Raw genomic sequence first — 15,899 nt, forward strand, 5'->3', positions numbered from 1 at the left:
TTATTCCATCACATGTGTCCCGGATTATGAAGGTCTATGGGAATGACAATTAATTTTTGGCCTGGCTGGTTGAATTCTAATTATTTTATCTTGTAGACGAAATGGTTGGTATATACGTGAACTTTAAGATTTATTATTTATTTTTGACTAATAATATATTATTTAATATAGATCATTAAAGATTTGTATGCTTACTGTTAAGTTAGGTAAAATATATATTTTTGTATTTATAAATTTAGTAATATACTTACTTATTTTATAAATTAGTAAATATGACTGACTGAACCCACCGTGTACGTGATCTGTGATTAAAGATGAAATATTATTTTATAATATGCTTAAAATTAAAAATAAACATTTTTTGAATATATTTATGATATTTACAATCTAATAAAAATTAAAACAGCCTAGACGTACATTACAGAGAAAGACTACGATATAAGTAGGTATAAAACTGTAAGTTAACTCGAAAATAAAATAACTACAAGGGAATATACTAAATACCTACGCAAATTATATACCCGGACTATAATGGCTTAACAGTAAATTATCTTATTTATCTTGATGTGGACCTCAGGAAAAAACGATGGGTATTATATTTGATTTGTGATATTTCTACAAATATATAGCAAAAATACATTTCGTTAACTGAACATAAAATTAAAATTTTATAATTTCAAGAACTCGCCAAAATCCTTATGTATTATGTAGGCAAGATCATGATTAGATGGCTCTATGACGTATGCCTGTAATTACGTATTGTAATAAAAATATTTAAATAACTTGAAGTTTGTTATACAATTTTTATTCACTTCATAAAATTCTAGACATACACATATTATATTTCGTTTAAAATCTTTAATGAAGGAAATGACGGAAATTATAATTTAATTCATTTATTTTGTTTTAATTTCTATTAAATTGCTTTTAAAGGATTTCTTATTCCCATAATTAACACTTTATTTTTTCATCTGTTGCCTCGTAGACTATATAGCCAGCAAGTCATTTGACTCTTGTCAATTCTGTGATCTGTCTGATTACACTGTCAATTGTCATTAAAATGAAAGCATTTCGGGTGATTTGGATTTTAACTTGTTTTTATTTATAATTATTAATAAGATAAATGTTAGGTGTTATGATTTGCTACTTTATTTTTAGTGTTATTACAATCACTGTGTAATAGGAATTAGTACATTTAAGCGTAGCATTTCGCTGTTACGATGACTGACGTTGAAGATGCTAATATTGTTAAGTCAATCGAAGAAAATAAGAGCGCAGAGAAGAGTAGCGGTAATATAAACATTAAAGAAGAAGGAGTAATTGTTAAGAAAGAGGATGTGGAATGTATGCTGTGTGTTGAGCGATGTGGAGAAGTTATTGATATTAATACACGGACTCATGCTGGAACTCCGTTACATGAGTATCTCGCAAAGTACACACAAGTAGACATTACAGCAGAAAATACTTCTAAGCAAATATGTAAGAATTGCTTTGACCTTGTAGATTTATTAGAGCAGACAGAAGCTGAGTACCTAAAATTAAAAGTTACATTTGAAGGTATTATTAGTAAAAATCCACTATTTGATGCTCAACTGTCTTCTGTCGACTTAGTAAAGCGTGAGAATAATCTACAAGCAATAAACCAAGACTCTTCTGATTCAGAAGATGAACCCCTTTCATTAACAAAAAAGAAAAGAATACCAAAATCTGGGACACGAAAAATCCCTGATACCCACCTTAATAAAAAGAAGACTGTTAAAACAAGACGTAAATTAGTTGAAGAAAGGTAATGAGTTTTGTTTAACTAGAATAAAAATGTTTTTTTTTTTGTTGCATTGATAATTATTTAAAAAAATTCATTTTCAATAATGTTAATTATTAAAAAGTCATTCTTGCATTCAGGTAAGAAATATTGCATTTATTAAGAGAATTGTAAAGTTGCTCTCTATATCTCAAGTTTTGTACACATATTTAGAATCAAATGTCTTATCAATTTGACTTAGCCTTTCCTTCCTTACCTTTTTGTATGCTATATTTTATACAATTAAGTAGTTTTATATATGTGTATATGTTTTATACATGTAATTGTGTTATAAAATATTCCTAATCTAAATTTATATTGATTTCATGTCAATATGAAACTATGTTAGGTTTTCTTAAGTTTATTTAATTTATATATTGTTGCAGCTGGGAGTGTAAAGAGTGTGATGAACAAGGCAATAAGGGAGGTCAGGCCGGACTGGTTTCTCACATGCTGTTAAAACATATGGGTCCACTACAAGATGAAGTCATAAAAAAAGAAAACAATGACAAGTTGGTTTCTACATACTATCTTACATTGAACTTGATTGACTACTTAAGTATCGGAATTCAAATTGTAACTTCTATACAGCTAAACCAAAACCTACAAGTACTCATTTAAATTGATAGCTAAAAGATGGTTGATGATCTATATTCTTATATATTATAACTTTGTGGCTCTTGCTTATGTTTGATATCATCTGAACGGCAACCTAAAAGCTAAGTATGTATCCTGTGTAAGATCAAATTTGGACATTCAAGAGTCAAAGCTCATGTTAAGTAATGTGTCTGAAATTTTATACTTACCTATTCCTTACATACTTCTGGAAGGAGATAGACAGGACCTTACACACAATGGACCAAATAAGAGTATAAGTGCCTGTTTCACAATGTATGGATAAAGTGCCAAATAGCTATGCAACACATAAATTATTCGAAAGATAAAAATTCCAAATAAGATACTTCGAATTTCATGACGTATGGCGCTATCTGACAGTCGTGAAACGCAAAAATACTATTTATCCTACCAATAAGTAATAAATAGCTTATTCGGAACTTATCCGGACATTGTGAAACAGGCCCTAAATGTGGAAGTGAAGTCTACACTACATACATACTTACATCTCATTAAAGGAGATCTTTAATTATAAATTGGATAATTTGTTAGAAATACCTTATATAGATGCTGACCTGCACTATAATTAGTAGAAGTAAAAATACTGGTGATACTGGTGGGTAGTTAATGCCAGCCTAACAGATTCCTTTATTAAATTTATTTCAGAAGCCATGATATTGAGCTTGAAGAAATGTTAAAAGTTGAGGATGATGGCTTTGGAGACAATGACGATGAGGACTACATTCCTGAACCGGAAGTTGAAGACAAAAATGATGCAGATCGCACAAAGGGAAGAGGTCGAAAGAAAGGTGCGCGCAATAAACCAAAACCAAAGAAGCACTTCTATTGCGATAAATGTCCGTCCAAGTTCACATCTCCTGGTAAGCTTATTTTTAATTATTTTACATAGCTTTTCGACAGAGACTGGGCCCAAGTAATTAGACTTTGAGTTCTAAATATCATTTCTGTTGTTTTTCAACTCTAACAAACCACAATAATAATATTGTTTCTTTTAGGTACATATTTTCATATATTATATTTATCTCTCGCTATGAAATTTGTCAAATTCATAGAGATAGGTTTGAGAGCTGTTTAATCTAGATTATAAGATCGGTATTCTACATCCTTAATCTCAACAACAACACTTTTAAGAATTAGTCAGCCGGCCTTTTAAGTATTAGTCTAATCAGTAGTTTAGCGTAATACTGGTAATTACTGAGGAAACAATAAATATTTTGAGTTTAATAGTAGCCCTTGCTCTATTTGAGGATATGGGACTTTAAACGGATATGTAATATCTTAATTGTATGTTGTAGTTCGTCTAGAGCAGCACAATAAAAGGCACGAGGCAGAAGGAAAGCCGCCCTTTATTTGCGAAGTCTGTGGGGCCCACTATAAGCATAAGAGGGCGTGCGATATACACGTAGCACTACACAAAGGTATCCAATAATCTATTATCTTATTATTACAATAATTTAATGTACTTATCTCGTCTTTATTTAGAACTGTACTATTAATTTGTATTTCTCATTTGGTTGGAAATAAGTTAATATCTGTATTCTCTATTAGATTTCCTAACAACTTTATGGAGAGTCAGAAACTTGTCTTTGAGACAAACTGAGTTTTAAATTTCGTTTCTGAATTATACAAATAGTTGCTGTTATTTGACTTACTGCCAGGCTAAAATTTTCCGTTTTATCTACAAAATTCTACAATCTTTGGCACGAAACATTTAGCCAAATACTTATTTAACGGATAAATTCACCCACCATTGCTTACTCCATATACAAACTTGTTTCTTTAATTAAATTCGGGTCCATAGACAATGTTGTTTTCTTTTTCAGGTATAAGTGACTGGAAATGTGAGGAATGTAATAAGTTGTTCCCGTCCAAAGGCGCGCTACAGCGACACAATAATATTCACACCGGAAAACTTAACTATCAGGTTAATATTAAAAAAAGTATTAAATTAGCCTTAACCATTCCGTAGCTTTTTAATAATTATATAAAAATTAATAAATTACGAAAATAAGTACTTTTCATGTGCGGCCGCCACCCATACCCATACGATTTTTATATCACAGACTAGAGAAATTTTGAAATTGGCGCGCATTCAAAATGGCGGGGTTTAATTGACTGAAAATGTGAAAGATTACTTTGTTTAATTTTGTTCAACATATGAATATAATTGCTACAATAGAAACAATTCAAAACTCAAAGCGCGTTTCGTTTGATTGTGATTGCAACATCAACAGCAACTCTAGTTACAACAGTTGTTTTATGGAAATAGTTTTAAGTTAAATTTATTATAGTTTAGCTTACGGTTACAGCAATCAAACGACATCGTTTCTGGATATATTTAGATCGAAGGAATTATGTTATTTACACAAAGATTATAAATTGCAGTGCGATCTCTGCGGCAAGTCATTCATCCACACGTCGTCCTTCAAGATGCACAAACTCTCCCATTCGGGGGTTAAACCCCACGCGTGCGATGTGTGCGGCCTCGCCTTAATGACGCGTTCGCACCTCAAACGCCACAAGCGCGTTCACAGCGGGGAGAAACGACACGAGTGCGTACTTTGCGGAAAGCGGTTTTCGGAACGGTGAGACGTTTATTTAACAGAGACTTGATTTGTATTGAAATTTGTTATGTATTTTATATATACGGTAATCAACTGATCGGTTTTAAAGAAATCATTATTAAGTGGTTATCTATATAATACGTTGCTAGGAATATACTTAGTACTTTTATTTTACTTGTAAACATTTAAATGGTATTTTTAACATATATGTAAGATTCATTTTCATTTGTAACATATATGTTTACCTATATTCTCATCGATTTTAGATAAAATAGATAGAAGAATTTGTAACATATACTGTAGATTTAGATTTAGATATGGTAAATTTTAATAAATAAATATAAAGCTGTCAGCAGGATTGAGCGTGCGAGTCATTTATATAACAATACTGCCCTAAAAACACCTATGTAACAAATTATTTATTAAATAGATAAGTCTGATATGCAATAGTATTAAGGGTGCATAAGTCGCAAATGCGTGCGTAAATGGTGCGTCCCTAAACGTGTACGCGTACGCGGCATCGCTAGCAATTGCGACACCACGCCAAGTGTGATTATTTGGCACTCGCAACTCGTATTATATACCCTACTCCTATGGACCATAAAGACATATACTGTGACATTAAAGTTCCTCCGTAGATCAGGATTTGACGAATAGAATGTTCACAGGCGATTTTCCAATGCTCCATTTTAACCTGCTTTAATTTATAGGTACAATTTACTAGCGCACGCAAAATCCCACGATCCGCACGCGGCTAATCCAAGTCATCAGCCGGCGAACGAACGGCGTCGGATGTTCCGATGTCCGTACTGTCAAGAGCGGTACGAGAGGAGATATTTGCTGGAACGCCACGTATCGACCTCCCACGGCCGATCGTTGGAACGCCCACCAGCGACTCCCCGTAATACAATGAGCAAGTTGCTCAAGGCGCAGGCGCAGCGACGGGCTGCGGCCCCACTAACGGATGATACATACAGTGAGTGCTTATGAGTTTAGTCTTTATTTGAGTGTTTTTGTTTGTCAATGCGCAATAATTTGTTTCTATAATAAACACTAATTCTACGCAAGTACTGTATTTTCTCTGAGTTGTATGAGTTGTATGTAGTTGTAATACTTAGATAATTTCTTGTATTTTTTATTATGTAATTTTTTTTTTTTTTTAATTTCGTCACTTAGACTTAGAGAAAAACTGAATGACCACGGAACGGATACAGATATTTGCGGCCATGTGGTGTTATTGTCACAGTTTTGTATTTTTTTTTATTTCCAGATTCGGACACAAAAGAGTCGCAAAGTCCTGAAGCGCGTTCTTCGCCGGCCACTGCGCACAAACTCACGCAAAACAGTAAGACAATATTTCATTTATACAAGTACAACCAGTCTTCTTGGAAAGTAGTCTTATCTTCTTTCTTTTTACTACCTCCTAGTTCTGGTTCCGATGGGAACTGAGTCAATATTCTTTATTTAACTCTTCAAACCATTCCACTCTATACAATTACTAATTTGAAATTAATTAACAATTATAGCTTCAGCGGACCCGATCAGTGCCTGGACAAACGCGTACGCTGCGGAATTTGGTTTGAGACAAGACTATGCGCAATGACGTCACTAATCCAATTGTGACGTCACTAATCGTTTCAATACCTCGTTCTATTTCGTCATATTTGTCTTCCTATTGCCTAAAAATGACCGTTTAAATATATGGTTGCTTACCATTGGTTTCAATTTTAAATTACGAATTTCTATGCGAATTAAATAATGGTTTTCGGATGATATAGAAATCAGTGGTGGTTACGACTCGTATTTTGGATATAGAAACAGGATATGAAAGGCTTGTCGTATATTTAAATCGCTTATGCTGTTAAAAGTGACAGTCTGCGATGTGTTTGACTCTATAGTTTCTGATAAGTCTATATTTTCGATCTCTAGTTTTAATTTGTCAAACTATAATGTCAAAGTCTTTTCTTTTAATATTGTTCATTATCTGTTATTTGAACGTGTATATGTAACAAACACCCTTAAGGTGTTCTGTAAATAATCAGTTATTTACTATTGAAATAGTATATAAGGACAAATTAATAGATGCCACAGAATATGTATGTAATGTAAATAACACTTTCATCACAATTATTGCTTTTTACATTTTATTAAAGAAGTTCATCAGACGTCTGGCTGATGGTAATGATTTATTTATGTTTTAGACAATTATTGCATTATACTAAATAGTTAATATTAAAAATTGTAAATATAAGTAGATTAATTCATTATTATAGAATATTTTTATATTCAGATGATAGACTATGTTATTTTCTTTTTTTTCTAATTGAACTAAGAACTTATCAAATACTTGTAAAAATATAATACTAGTTCAAGAATTAAATACCTACTTTACTCGCAATAAATTTCTATTGAAAAGATGTGTTTTATTGTCGCCATATTTTTATTTTACTTATATATAATATAACCTATCTATGAATTGTGCTGTTAATAATATTAAGCCTGAATAACTTATATAGTTGTGCCATTAGCCAAGAATTTTTTTTTTATGACAGTGAGAATTACACACAAACCAGTTATCAAAATATTTCAAAAAATAATGAAGAAAATTATTATATTTAAGTGTCTGATTGTTGGTACTGCAATACGCCTATTGCAGATTACGCTATCCACGCATGGTATTAAAGATTTTTTGTTGGACATTTTTATAAATGCCCGCGCCCCGCTCTATCTGGAGTCAAGTGGAGGCAAGTCAAGCATGAGAGCGGCACGGCAGAACTATCCTTTTCTCGAAGCCGTTTGGGTCGATTTTGACTATATACAAAAAAAAATATAATAAATTATACAAATACAAAGGTGCATGGAAGCCCCGGCAAGGGTTGAATTTTTTTTTACAAAAATAGTGTTACGTAAAAGTGCTTTTTCATACATACTCAAAATTGGTCAAAGTTAGAAGGTTCAGGGATAAATGTTAATTTTAATTCTTAATTACTATAAAAATTATCACACATGGCATAGAGCAGCAGAGCAATTCTGGGAGGAGATGGGACGGTAAAATGTTGGAAAAGGAATACCCTGGTGGAACTTACACATGGAAGCGCCGAAAACGATACCGCGAAGAAGAAATGAAGAATACTTGCCAGTGGTAGGGTTGCCAGAAAACCAGAAGTTGTTCGGGACTACTAGCAGATAGTGAAGAGATATGAGGACGCACGAGATGAAGCTAGAGAACGAGTAAATATAAATACAACTTCTCTAAAAATAGCAGAATTGCTGGCTGAAACGTGTAACCCGTTAATCACCCAGGAGAGAGAGATCAGTATGCATCAGGCACTAAGAACAGACGTCATATTTTAGTAATAAGAGTATGGCAAAGTATGGAGTGTCCAACTGTTCATAGGCGAAGGTATCATTTAAAATCAGATGAGCCTCCTGACCGTTTGCCCTTTCAATAAAAAATATTGTAAGCTAATACAACGAGTATTGCACTAACGGCTGTGCAGTGTGTCAGTAAAATGTAAATCTATTTAATCTGTGCAAGTTACACTAACAGTAACATGTGACTATAAAAAATTCAAACTACAAAAACAGACCTCGAAGTTCCTAAGGAATTTACAAAAAGCGACAAAATGGGTGAAAATAAAAAATATAGTGATATTAAAATTCGTGCTGCGAAATGTGACGACATGGATGCTGTTGCTGAAATGATTCAAGTTTGTGCACATTAATTTATCCTGAGGTTGCAGTGCATAAATCTATCATTAAAATTTTTAAAATTATTTTTAGGAACTTGCTGATTTCGAGAAGATGCCAGATGGCCCCAAAATATCTGCTAAAGGTAATTAAAAAAATATTGTATCTAAAATATTTTAAATTTCTTTTACACAGTGACTAAGTTCTTTTTATTACAATAGATTTGCAGCGTGATGGATTCGAAGCAAAGCCTCCAGCTTTTCAATGCCTAGTAGCAGAGGTAGAGGAAAGTGCCAAGAATCCTATTGTGGGATATGCCTTGTACTTCCCTACATATTCAACATGGCAAGGCCGTGCTATGATGCTTGAAGACTTATATGTGCGCTCTAGTGATAGAAGATGTGGAGTGGGCAAAAAACTCTTCAATGCTGTTGCTAAGGTGCCCTTTTTCTTACTAAAATTAAAAGAATACATATAGTAGTCAATACAGAAATGTTACAAATAATAATGTTATCCTCTACCATACATAGATGGTCATTACATTCCAAAAAAAATATTAATATATTACAAAACTTTAATATTATAAAATAATATTTTATATTGGTTGGAAATAGTATAAAATACAACTGTCTTTAGGAGGCTTCATCATCGGGATGTTCACGACTGGAATTTCATGTGCTGGAGTGGAATGATGCTAGATCGTTCTATGAAGGAAAAGGAGCTATTAATTTGACCAGTTCAGAACAGTGGTGTTACTACCGGCTTTCTGGGAATGCTTTGCAACAGGCAGCTAAAGAAGCAGACTCATAAGATCAAACTGACTTACTGGCTGATATCACCAAACCGCATTTAATTTTTTTTCTAAGCTGAACCTACTGTGATAAAGTTTTGTTTGTTTAAAATAAAACAATGTTAAAAAATACTAGGATTTTTTTAATTTTTAATATTTAAAATGAACACCATTTAATAAATATCATACATATTTTGTTCATACAAGTAAGTAACGTTAGAGGCTGAATATCAATACAAGTCTGGTTACATTCCATAAAAATGATTAACACTGAGAAAATGAGAAATATTGAATAACAGCCATACTTTTATTGTATATTGTATGTCATTAATATTATAAATTGTAATGTATGTGATCTTTATTTCATTGACAAAATCATAAAAGCTGAAGCTGGCTATATATATATAGCAAGCGCCAGCCTTAACTATTGCCAAATAGTTAAGTCCAAATAGCTAGTCGCCGCCTGTGAAAGTACCCAGAAGGCGAAATAGATGGAACATCACTTAAGTTAATACATTAATACACAGATAATATTTATTTTTTTATTTAAAGATGAATTGACTTTATTTTAATATCTATGCAAGTACATTAATTTTTTTTTCTCCTACATTTTTAACTGACCTTAAAAATGAAGGAGACTCACAAGTCACAGTACAAGATAATATACTGATATTGTCATCACATGACTCGTTCGGTCAACTAAAACAGTAGAGTACCTACTGATGAGACAATAATATTCATTAAGTTAAATGCCATTAACCCGGTGTGCGCGCCCATACTAGTACGTTCTAATTATTGTTAGTGGCGAAAAAGTGAAGTATTTTTGTACGAGTTATTATGGAAGGCAGTACGATAATACGACATGCGACGAAAGATGATATGGATTCTGTGGCTGATATGATTCAAGTATTATCCAGATTTATGGTTTATATTTTAACTAGGCTAAAAGTATTTATTTTATCACTTTGTTCCTTTAGGAGCTAGCTGAATTCGAGAAAGTGGAAAAAGGACCAAATATATCGGGAATAGGTAAATATTCGTATCTTATTTTTTGTTTTGCTAATTTATTATTAGCTTGCGCCTGCGATTCCTCTACATTATTGGATATTATATTTACATACGAAACAACGAGTGAGTGCCTAAATCCTAATATCCTTGAAAAAGACACATTTGCTTAAATTATACCGAGCCCCAGTAGCTTTTGCGGTCACGGATTTTTACAATTTTTGACAATTTTTACGTAAATATTACAACTTCCAGATCTACGTCGTGACGGTTTCGAAACTGATCCACCCTTATTCCGCTGTCTTGTTGCTGAACAAATAAATGATCTTAAGAAGGAGTTGGTGGGATACGCTCTGTACTTTTCGTCGTACTCGACTTGGCAGGGTCGAGCATTGATGATGCGCGACATCTTCATAAAAGAGCGATGTAGGAAACAGGGCGTCGGTAAGAAACTCTTCAACGCAGTCGCTAAGGTATGGTCATGTACTAACATTTCTATACATTGTTTTTTGAATGTCCTTGGGGCTTTATCGACTCGAATATTTTATACAAATTTCGTTTTCCACGTGTATGCAGAACATAAACTACTGTTAAGGCATCTTTACTTAGCTGTAAGCCTCAAAGTCAACTACCGCCCACATACACACTACGATAGTTGGTACCGGTAAATCGAAGACTGGTCAAATTGTAATTTTTATTGTTGTAAGTACCAACCATAAAATCTTTGAAAAAAAATCAGACAAAAACAACTTAATTTTTTTTGTACACAAATGTAGGTACAAATTATACTATGGCACAGTTATAAGCCTAATAGGTTTCTGTTTGTTGTCCTAATGAAAGCTAAACTTGGATAAAATTATTAGAACATCGAATACTTAATAAATAATTTAGTGGCTTATAGGTCTTAAAAATGTTCGAATCTGCGGCCGAATTCAAAAGATTATTCACATACATGCTTAAATTGCTGAATAAATTTTGAGGTAATAAATGACGGAGCTCGACCAGCTTCTCAACCGTGAACGTCACATTATTTCAGGTAGCGTCTTCATCAGGTTGTTCCCGTCTGGAGTTCCACGTGTTAGAATGGAACGATGCTCGGTCGTTTTACGAGTCACGTGGCGCAAGGGACCTGACCGCTGCTGAGACCTGGCGTTACTACCGCCTTGATGATGACGCACTACATGCAGCTGCTAGGGAAGCTGACATAATATATTGAATCCACTACACCATAGATTGCAAGACTTTTTTAGTTTTATGTCTTCTGTCCACACTCGCTACGCTCGTACGGTGAAGGAAAAAATATATCACAAAGAATGCTTACTACCAACTTGTCTATGAAATAAAAATGCATAATTATTTTAAGCGGATGTAATCCGAAACCAAGACTGGGTGCTGTATTATTATTATAAAATAGCATTATTATTAAAACAAATTAATATAATTTTGTACACTTTATTTAAACATTGTACAACTGACTTATTAGAGATCTCCACCGCCATGCTTCGCTGTAGCCATCCTGTAATGTGACTGATAATTATATTTGAAACAAGATGGCGTCGTTACTCAAATTGTGTCCTTTCTCATTTCTATTAAGGTATACTTTACAATGATTGCTATGTCTTGCTTTTATAGCAAGGTGACCCCCTGAACTTAAGGTTTATCTTTTGAATATTATCAGTCACCAACAGATATCGATTCTTAAAATAAGTGAAATAAAACAATCTTGTCTGCTATATACAGCTTATAAATGCCACTGTTTAACTATAAATATGACTAATCTTAACTTGTGCCACTAAGAATTGGAAGATTTTTAGGACGTCTTGTATTGTCCAATCACGTTGTTACATGAAATAAATAATTCATACATACTTACTGTAACATTAGTAAGTTAAACGATTTCACATACAAATATCTAAGACTAGTGATCTTGTAACAATAAAAAACCTTACTCTTATTTGTATAGGCGCCCTCTGTTGTTTGCAGTCTAAATTATCTCGATATCGTTATTCTAGTATTTTTAGTTTATAGATGGCGTTATTTAGGTTTTAAACTTATTGTTACAAAAAGTTAAAGGAACTTTAAAAACATTCTGAAAACCTCCTTTTTAGTTTCTTAAGTATTTAATAACATAGTCAATAGTCATTATACATACAAGAAATACTTATAATATCAGCATGCTACTTAATATTCTTATTAAATTTACAAATAAAAAAATCGACAATTTTCAGTCGAAATAGTCACATAATATCATACAATTCCTTTTAGAGATTAGCTATTTCATACATTAACAAGCACTTGCTTACTTACGTATACAGATGTCTATGAATTCACAACAGCTTGCATAACTATTTAATCTGTATCTAGAGTAAGGGTGCTCGAAATGTCAATTGTCAGCACATGCCAGATATGGCCAGATATCGTGTATGCGCGTGTTTATACTAAATACTGGCGAACCTATTTTCCGGCATTAGGGTGATAATTAAGTAATCTGTGTCTTGTGTGTATCATTTAAAATCAATGATAAGCCTTTCTAAATTTGTAAAATTTTCAAAGGATAAAATGAACCTTTTGTGACCTTGTGTTTACCCTCAGACTTAAGACCTTTTTATTTAAATGAACTACTTACATATTAAGTCTATAATTTTAGTACAAAAGCTACAGCATAAGTTTGTACATTAAGAACGGATATTTATTTACAATAATGTTGCCCACTCCGTTCTCAAATATAACAATGTACCTACATAGGAGATAAAACATAATAATTGTGTGTCCTATTTCTCCGTCCGTTCATCACAACAGGATATCTTTATCTGTGTTGATGGACGTCTGTTGTCTATGTACGCGTGGCTACGTGGAGGCCATAAGTTTGGCGTGTGCGGTGACATTGCGCTGGTGAAGAAATCCGCTGCCTTCCTCCTCTTCACCGTTAGACAAGCCGTACTGTTAGAGTTAAAAATCAAATTTAGAATCTATTTAGTTCACTTAAATACATAAATATTATAAAAAATTCATTCGCACAAAATACAGCTGCAGAATTGAACAAGGCTTTCTCTATTGGTAGGTAAACTTAGATTGTTTTATCAATGCACCTATTAGATTTTAACAAGAAACTTATATAGTTTGAAATATAAACAAAAGGTTAAGTGATTTACCTGCAGCGCGTGTAAATAATGGTGGTGGGAGTGGTAGTGGTGTGGTGGGTTGCCGCTGGGCGGATAACCTGGCGGGTCATATGCCGCAGCCGGCTCGCTTTTGATATTGAACAAGGACGGTGAAGACAAGAACGCTGTGCTAGCCAGCCCGTATTGCCCGCCCTGAACTCCCTGTACACCTTGCCCGCTTTGGCCGCTCTGCTCGCCGTTTGCCTGCTTGCTAGCGTGGCCATGCGTATGTGGTGACAGTGAGGCCGTCAGCGGCAGCGGTACTTCTGATATACTTGATTTACTGTCTGTAATGCCATTTATAATATATAATTATTTATTTTTAAGTATATTTTATTCACTATAAACTTAATTGGATTCTAAAAATAATAAAATATAGACGCCTTATTAAATATATACTTCCTCCTTCCTTCCTTACTCTCATTTAAAATGTGCGTGGTTTTGAAGTCTCTAAATCAGTGTTTTTATTATAATTTTAAGGAACTAAACAAATAAATACCGTCAATGCCTGGTGAACCCTGCCCGTCCTTTTTGGGTGCCTCGTGAGCAGGTTTCGTTCCACTCGCTGATTTTTTCGGCTTCCTCTTTCGCGTCTGAATACCGTCTTTTCTCATTGCCAGCGGTCTGTAATTTAAATTAAATTTATTAAATATGACTGCGATTTGACTTTAAACATAGTATTAATAATACCATATTGTAGTGAAATTTGGAACTTTTTATTTACGCAATGCCGTTTATGATTATGAAATGCGATGTCTACTCTTACGTGTACTTTTGTTTTCCATAGTATAGCGTATCATGAACAACTATGAAGGCTTACCGATTGATTCCATGCAGCTTATAGTAAAGGCCGCAAGCGTTGCAGACTGGTTCACCATCATTGTTTCGCCTCCACAAAGTCGTATTGCGAGAACCGCAGTTAGTACAGCACTGCCCGTGACGACGCGCAGCAGACTGGGGATGAGAACTTGTGATTAATACAGTTGACAGAATTAATATCTAATAATATAATAAATAGAGATAAAGTGTGTGTAATTCAAGTTTCAATGATTGCATGCTTTGGAACTAGATGGCGCCAGGTGCTAAAATGTGGACGAAGTATAATAGAATTTAAAAATATCATGTTTTAGTGTGGATTTTTATTTAATTTCTTGAAGTATTTTGGTATAGTAATATAATAACGTAAAATTTTGTTTTTATTTTTACGTATATTTGCATATTTCTGAAAACTAACACAGACAGCGCCTACACACACATCTATTTACATACTCATACATTCAAGCGTACTTAAGGTCTTATACGACTGTTGTTAGATTAGCTGTACAACGATTGTTTTTTTTTAATTTAAACATGCGCCACCTCGGAACAATAGATACCCACAACCCACAATTATGGAGTATGGAGACTTGCGCTAAATCAATTTTGCCATGTATCACGTCATGAAACAAGTTTTATTATTCTTGAGGAACATTTATTAACTAAATAGATTTAATAATTAAAATGTAAATAGCAGTCCAACTATAGTATCTACAATAAATAAAAACGAGTCGCTTCCAAAAATTTATTCCGTTTTTTTTAATGAAATAATTTAACTCTGCATTTGCATTTAATATTGACACACTTTATTAACATTATTAAAACGAATCCATTATCAAAACGGAAAACTTTGGTATGAAAATACAATTTTCAACGTTGTAAATAAAAGATAAAATTCGCATTAAGCCCATTACCAATTCTTTTCATAACAAGTTTAGCCTTGTGATAACACAACAGTTGTTTGAAAATCGATAGCCTAATTTTGTAATGACTCCAACGCAGCCATACTAATAGTTTAGATTCTAAGCACGAATAAATTATATATAATTATTTGTTCCGCACTAAGCATAATTATTTTCAAAATAAAATATTTTTTGTGAAACCAAGTAAGAATATTTAGTATTTATCGGAAATAAGTAAAAAGGAAACAATGAAATTTTTTATAGTTTTGCCATATGAGGCAAACAAACGGGCAGGACTATTTGTAAGTTACCGTCAATTAAAGGTAAACTAGGGTGCCTACTGGTTATTTGTTAACCCTTCGGGTAAATGGCATCTCCGCGGGGTATTGTACCTATAAGATATTTATTAAAAGTCGCCGCATTGTCCAATGCCAAAGGAGGGCGGGACTCCAACTGACGTCACAGCTCCTCCTCTCGGCCTTTGTATGACTGACACACACGCACACATTATCTCTACTTATCGTATCAAATGAT

General features: G+C 33.3%; 4 protein-coding genes across 7 annotated transcripts in view; 3 read left to right on the forward strand and 1 right to left on the reverse strand.

Moving 5' to 3' along the window:
- Positions 1-1,055: 1,055 nt before the first annotated feature.
- On the forward strand, positions 1,056-7,378 carry LOC110994022 (zinc finger protein 225). 2 transcript variants are annotated; one of them, XM_045629833.1, is made up of 9 exons: positions 1,056-1,786; positions 2,188-2,313; positions 3,083-3,297; positions 3,733-3,855; positions 4,261-4,361; positions 4,823-5,022; positions 5,712-5,977; positions 6,272-6,346; positions 6,534-7,378. In XM_045629833.1, the coding sequence occupies exons 1-9, from the start codon at positions 1,221-1,223 to the stop codon at positions 6,602-6,604; spliced, it is 1,743 nt and encodes a 580-aa protein (XP_045485789.1). In that variant the 5' UTR covers positions 1,056-1,220; the 3' UTR covers positions 6,605-7,378. The 2 variants fall into 2 exon arrangements, with proteins under 2 accessions (XP_045485789.1, XP_022116182.2); XM_022260490.2 differs by having other exon boundaries at positions 6,528-7,374.
- A 1,165-nt stretch (positions 7,379-8,543) lies between these two features.
- On the forward strand, positions 8,544-9,613 carry LOC110993999 (thialysine N-epsilon-acetyltransferase). Its single transcript, XM_022260464.2, has 4 exons — positions 8,544-8,711; positions 8,785-8,836; positions 8,913-9,130; positions 9,328-9,613. The coding sequence occupies exons 1-4, from the start codon at positions 8,628-8,630 to the stop codon at positions 9,499-9,501; spliced, it is 528 nt and encodes a 175-aa protein (XP_022116156.2). The 5' UTR covers positions 8,544-8,627; the 3' UTR covers positions 9,502-9,613.
- A 528-nt stretch (positions 9,614-10,141) lies between these two features.
- On the forward strand, positions 10,142-11,921 carry LOC110994020 (thialysine N-epsilon-acetyltransferase). Its single transcript, XM_022260487.2, has 4 exons — positions 10,142-10,387; positions 10,459-10,510; positions 10,742-10,959; positions 11,523-11,921. The coding sequence occupies exons 1-4, from the start codon at positions 10,319-10,321 to the stop codon at positions 11,700-11,702; spliced, it is 519 nt and encodes a 172-aa protein (XP_022116179.2). The 5' UTR covers positions 10,142-10,318; the 3' UTR covers positions 11,703-11,921.
- A 1-nt stretch (position 11,922) lies between these two features.
- The window catches only part of LOC110994021 (GATA-binding factor A), a 40,153-nt gene continuing 36,176 nt past the window's right edge, over positions 11,923-15,899 (reverse strand). For all 3 annotated transcript variants that reach the window (XM_045629799.1, XM_045629798.1, XM_045629800.1), the window contains 4 exons: positions 14,468-14,601; positions 14,147-14,271; positions 13,639-13,934; positions 11,923-13,426 (listed from right to left, as the gene is read on the reverse strand). In XM_045629799.1, the coding sequence (XP_045485755.1) occupies positions 13,334-13,426; positions 13,639-13,934; positions 14,147-14,271; positions 14,468-14,601 (648 nt within the window). In that variant the 3' untranslated portion in view covers positions 11,923-13,333. The remainder of the gene's footprint in view (positions 13,427-13,638; positions 13,935-14,146; positions 14,272-14,467; positions 14,602-15,899) is intronic.

The sequence above is a fragment of the Pieris rapae genome, chromosome 10 (genome assembly GCF_905147795.1).
Source record: "Pieris rapae chromosome 10, ilPieRapa1.1, whole genome shotgun sequence".
Taxonomy (NCBI): Eukaryota; Metazoa; Arthropoda; class Insecta; order Lepidoptera; family Pieridae; genus Pieris; species Pieris rapae.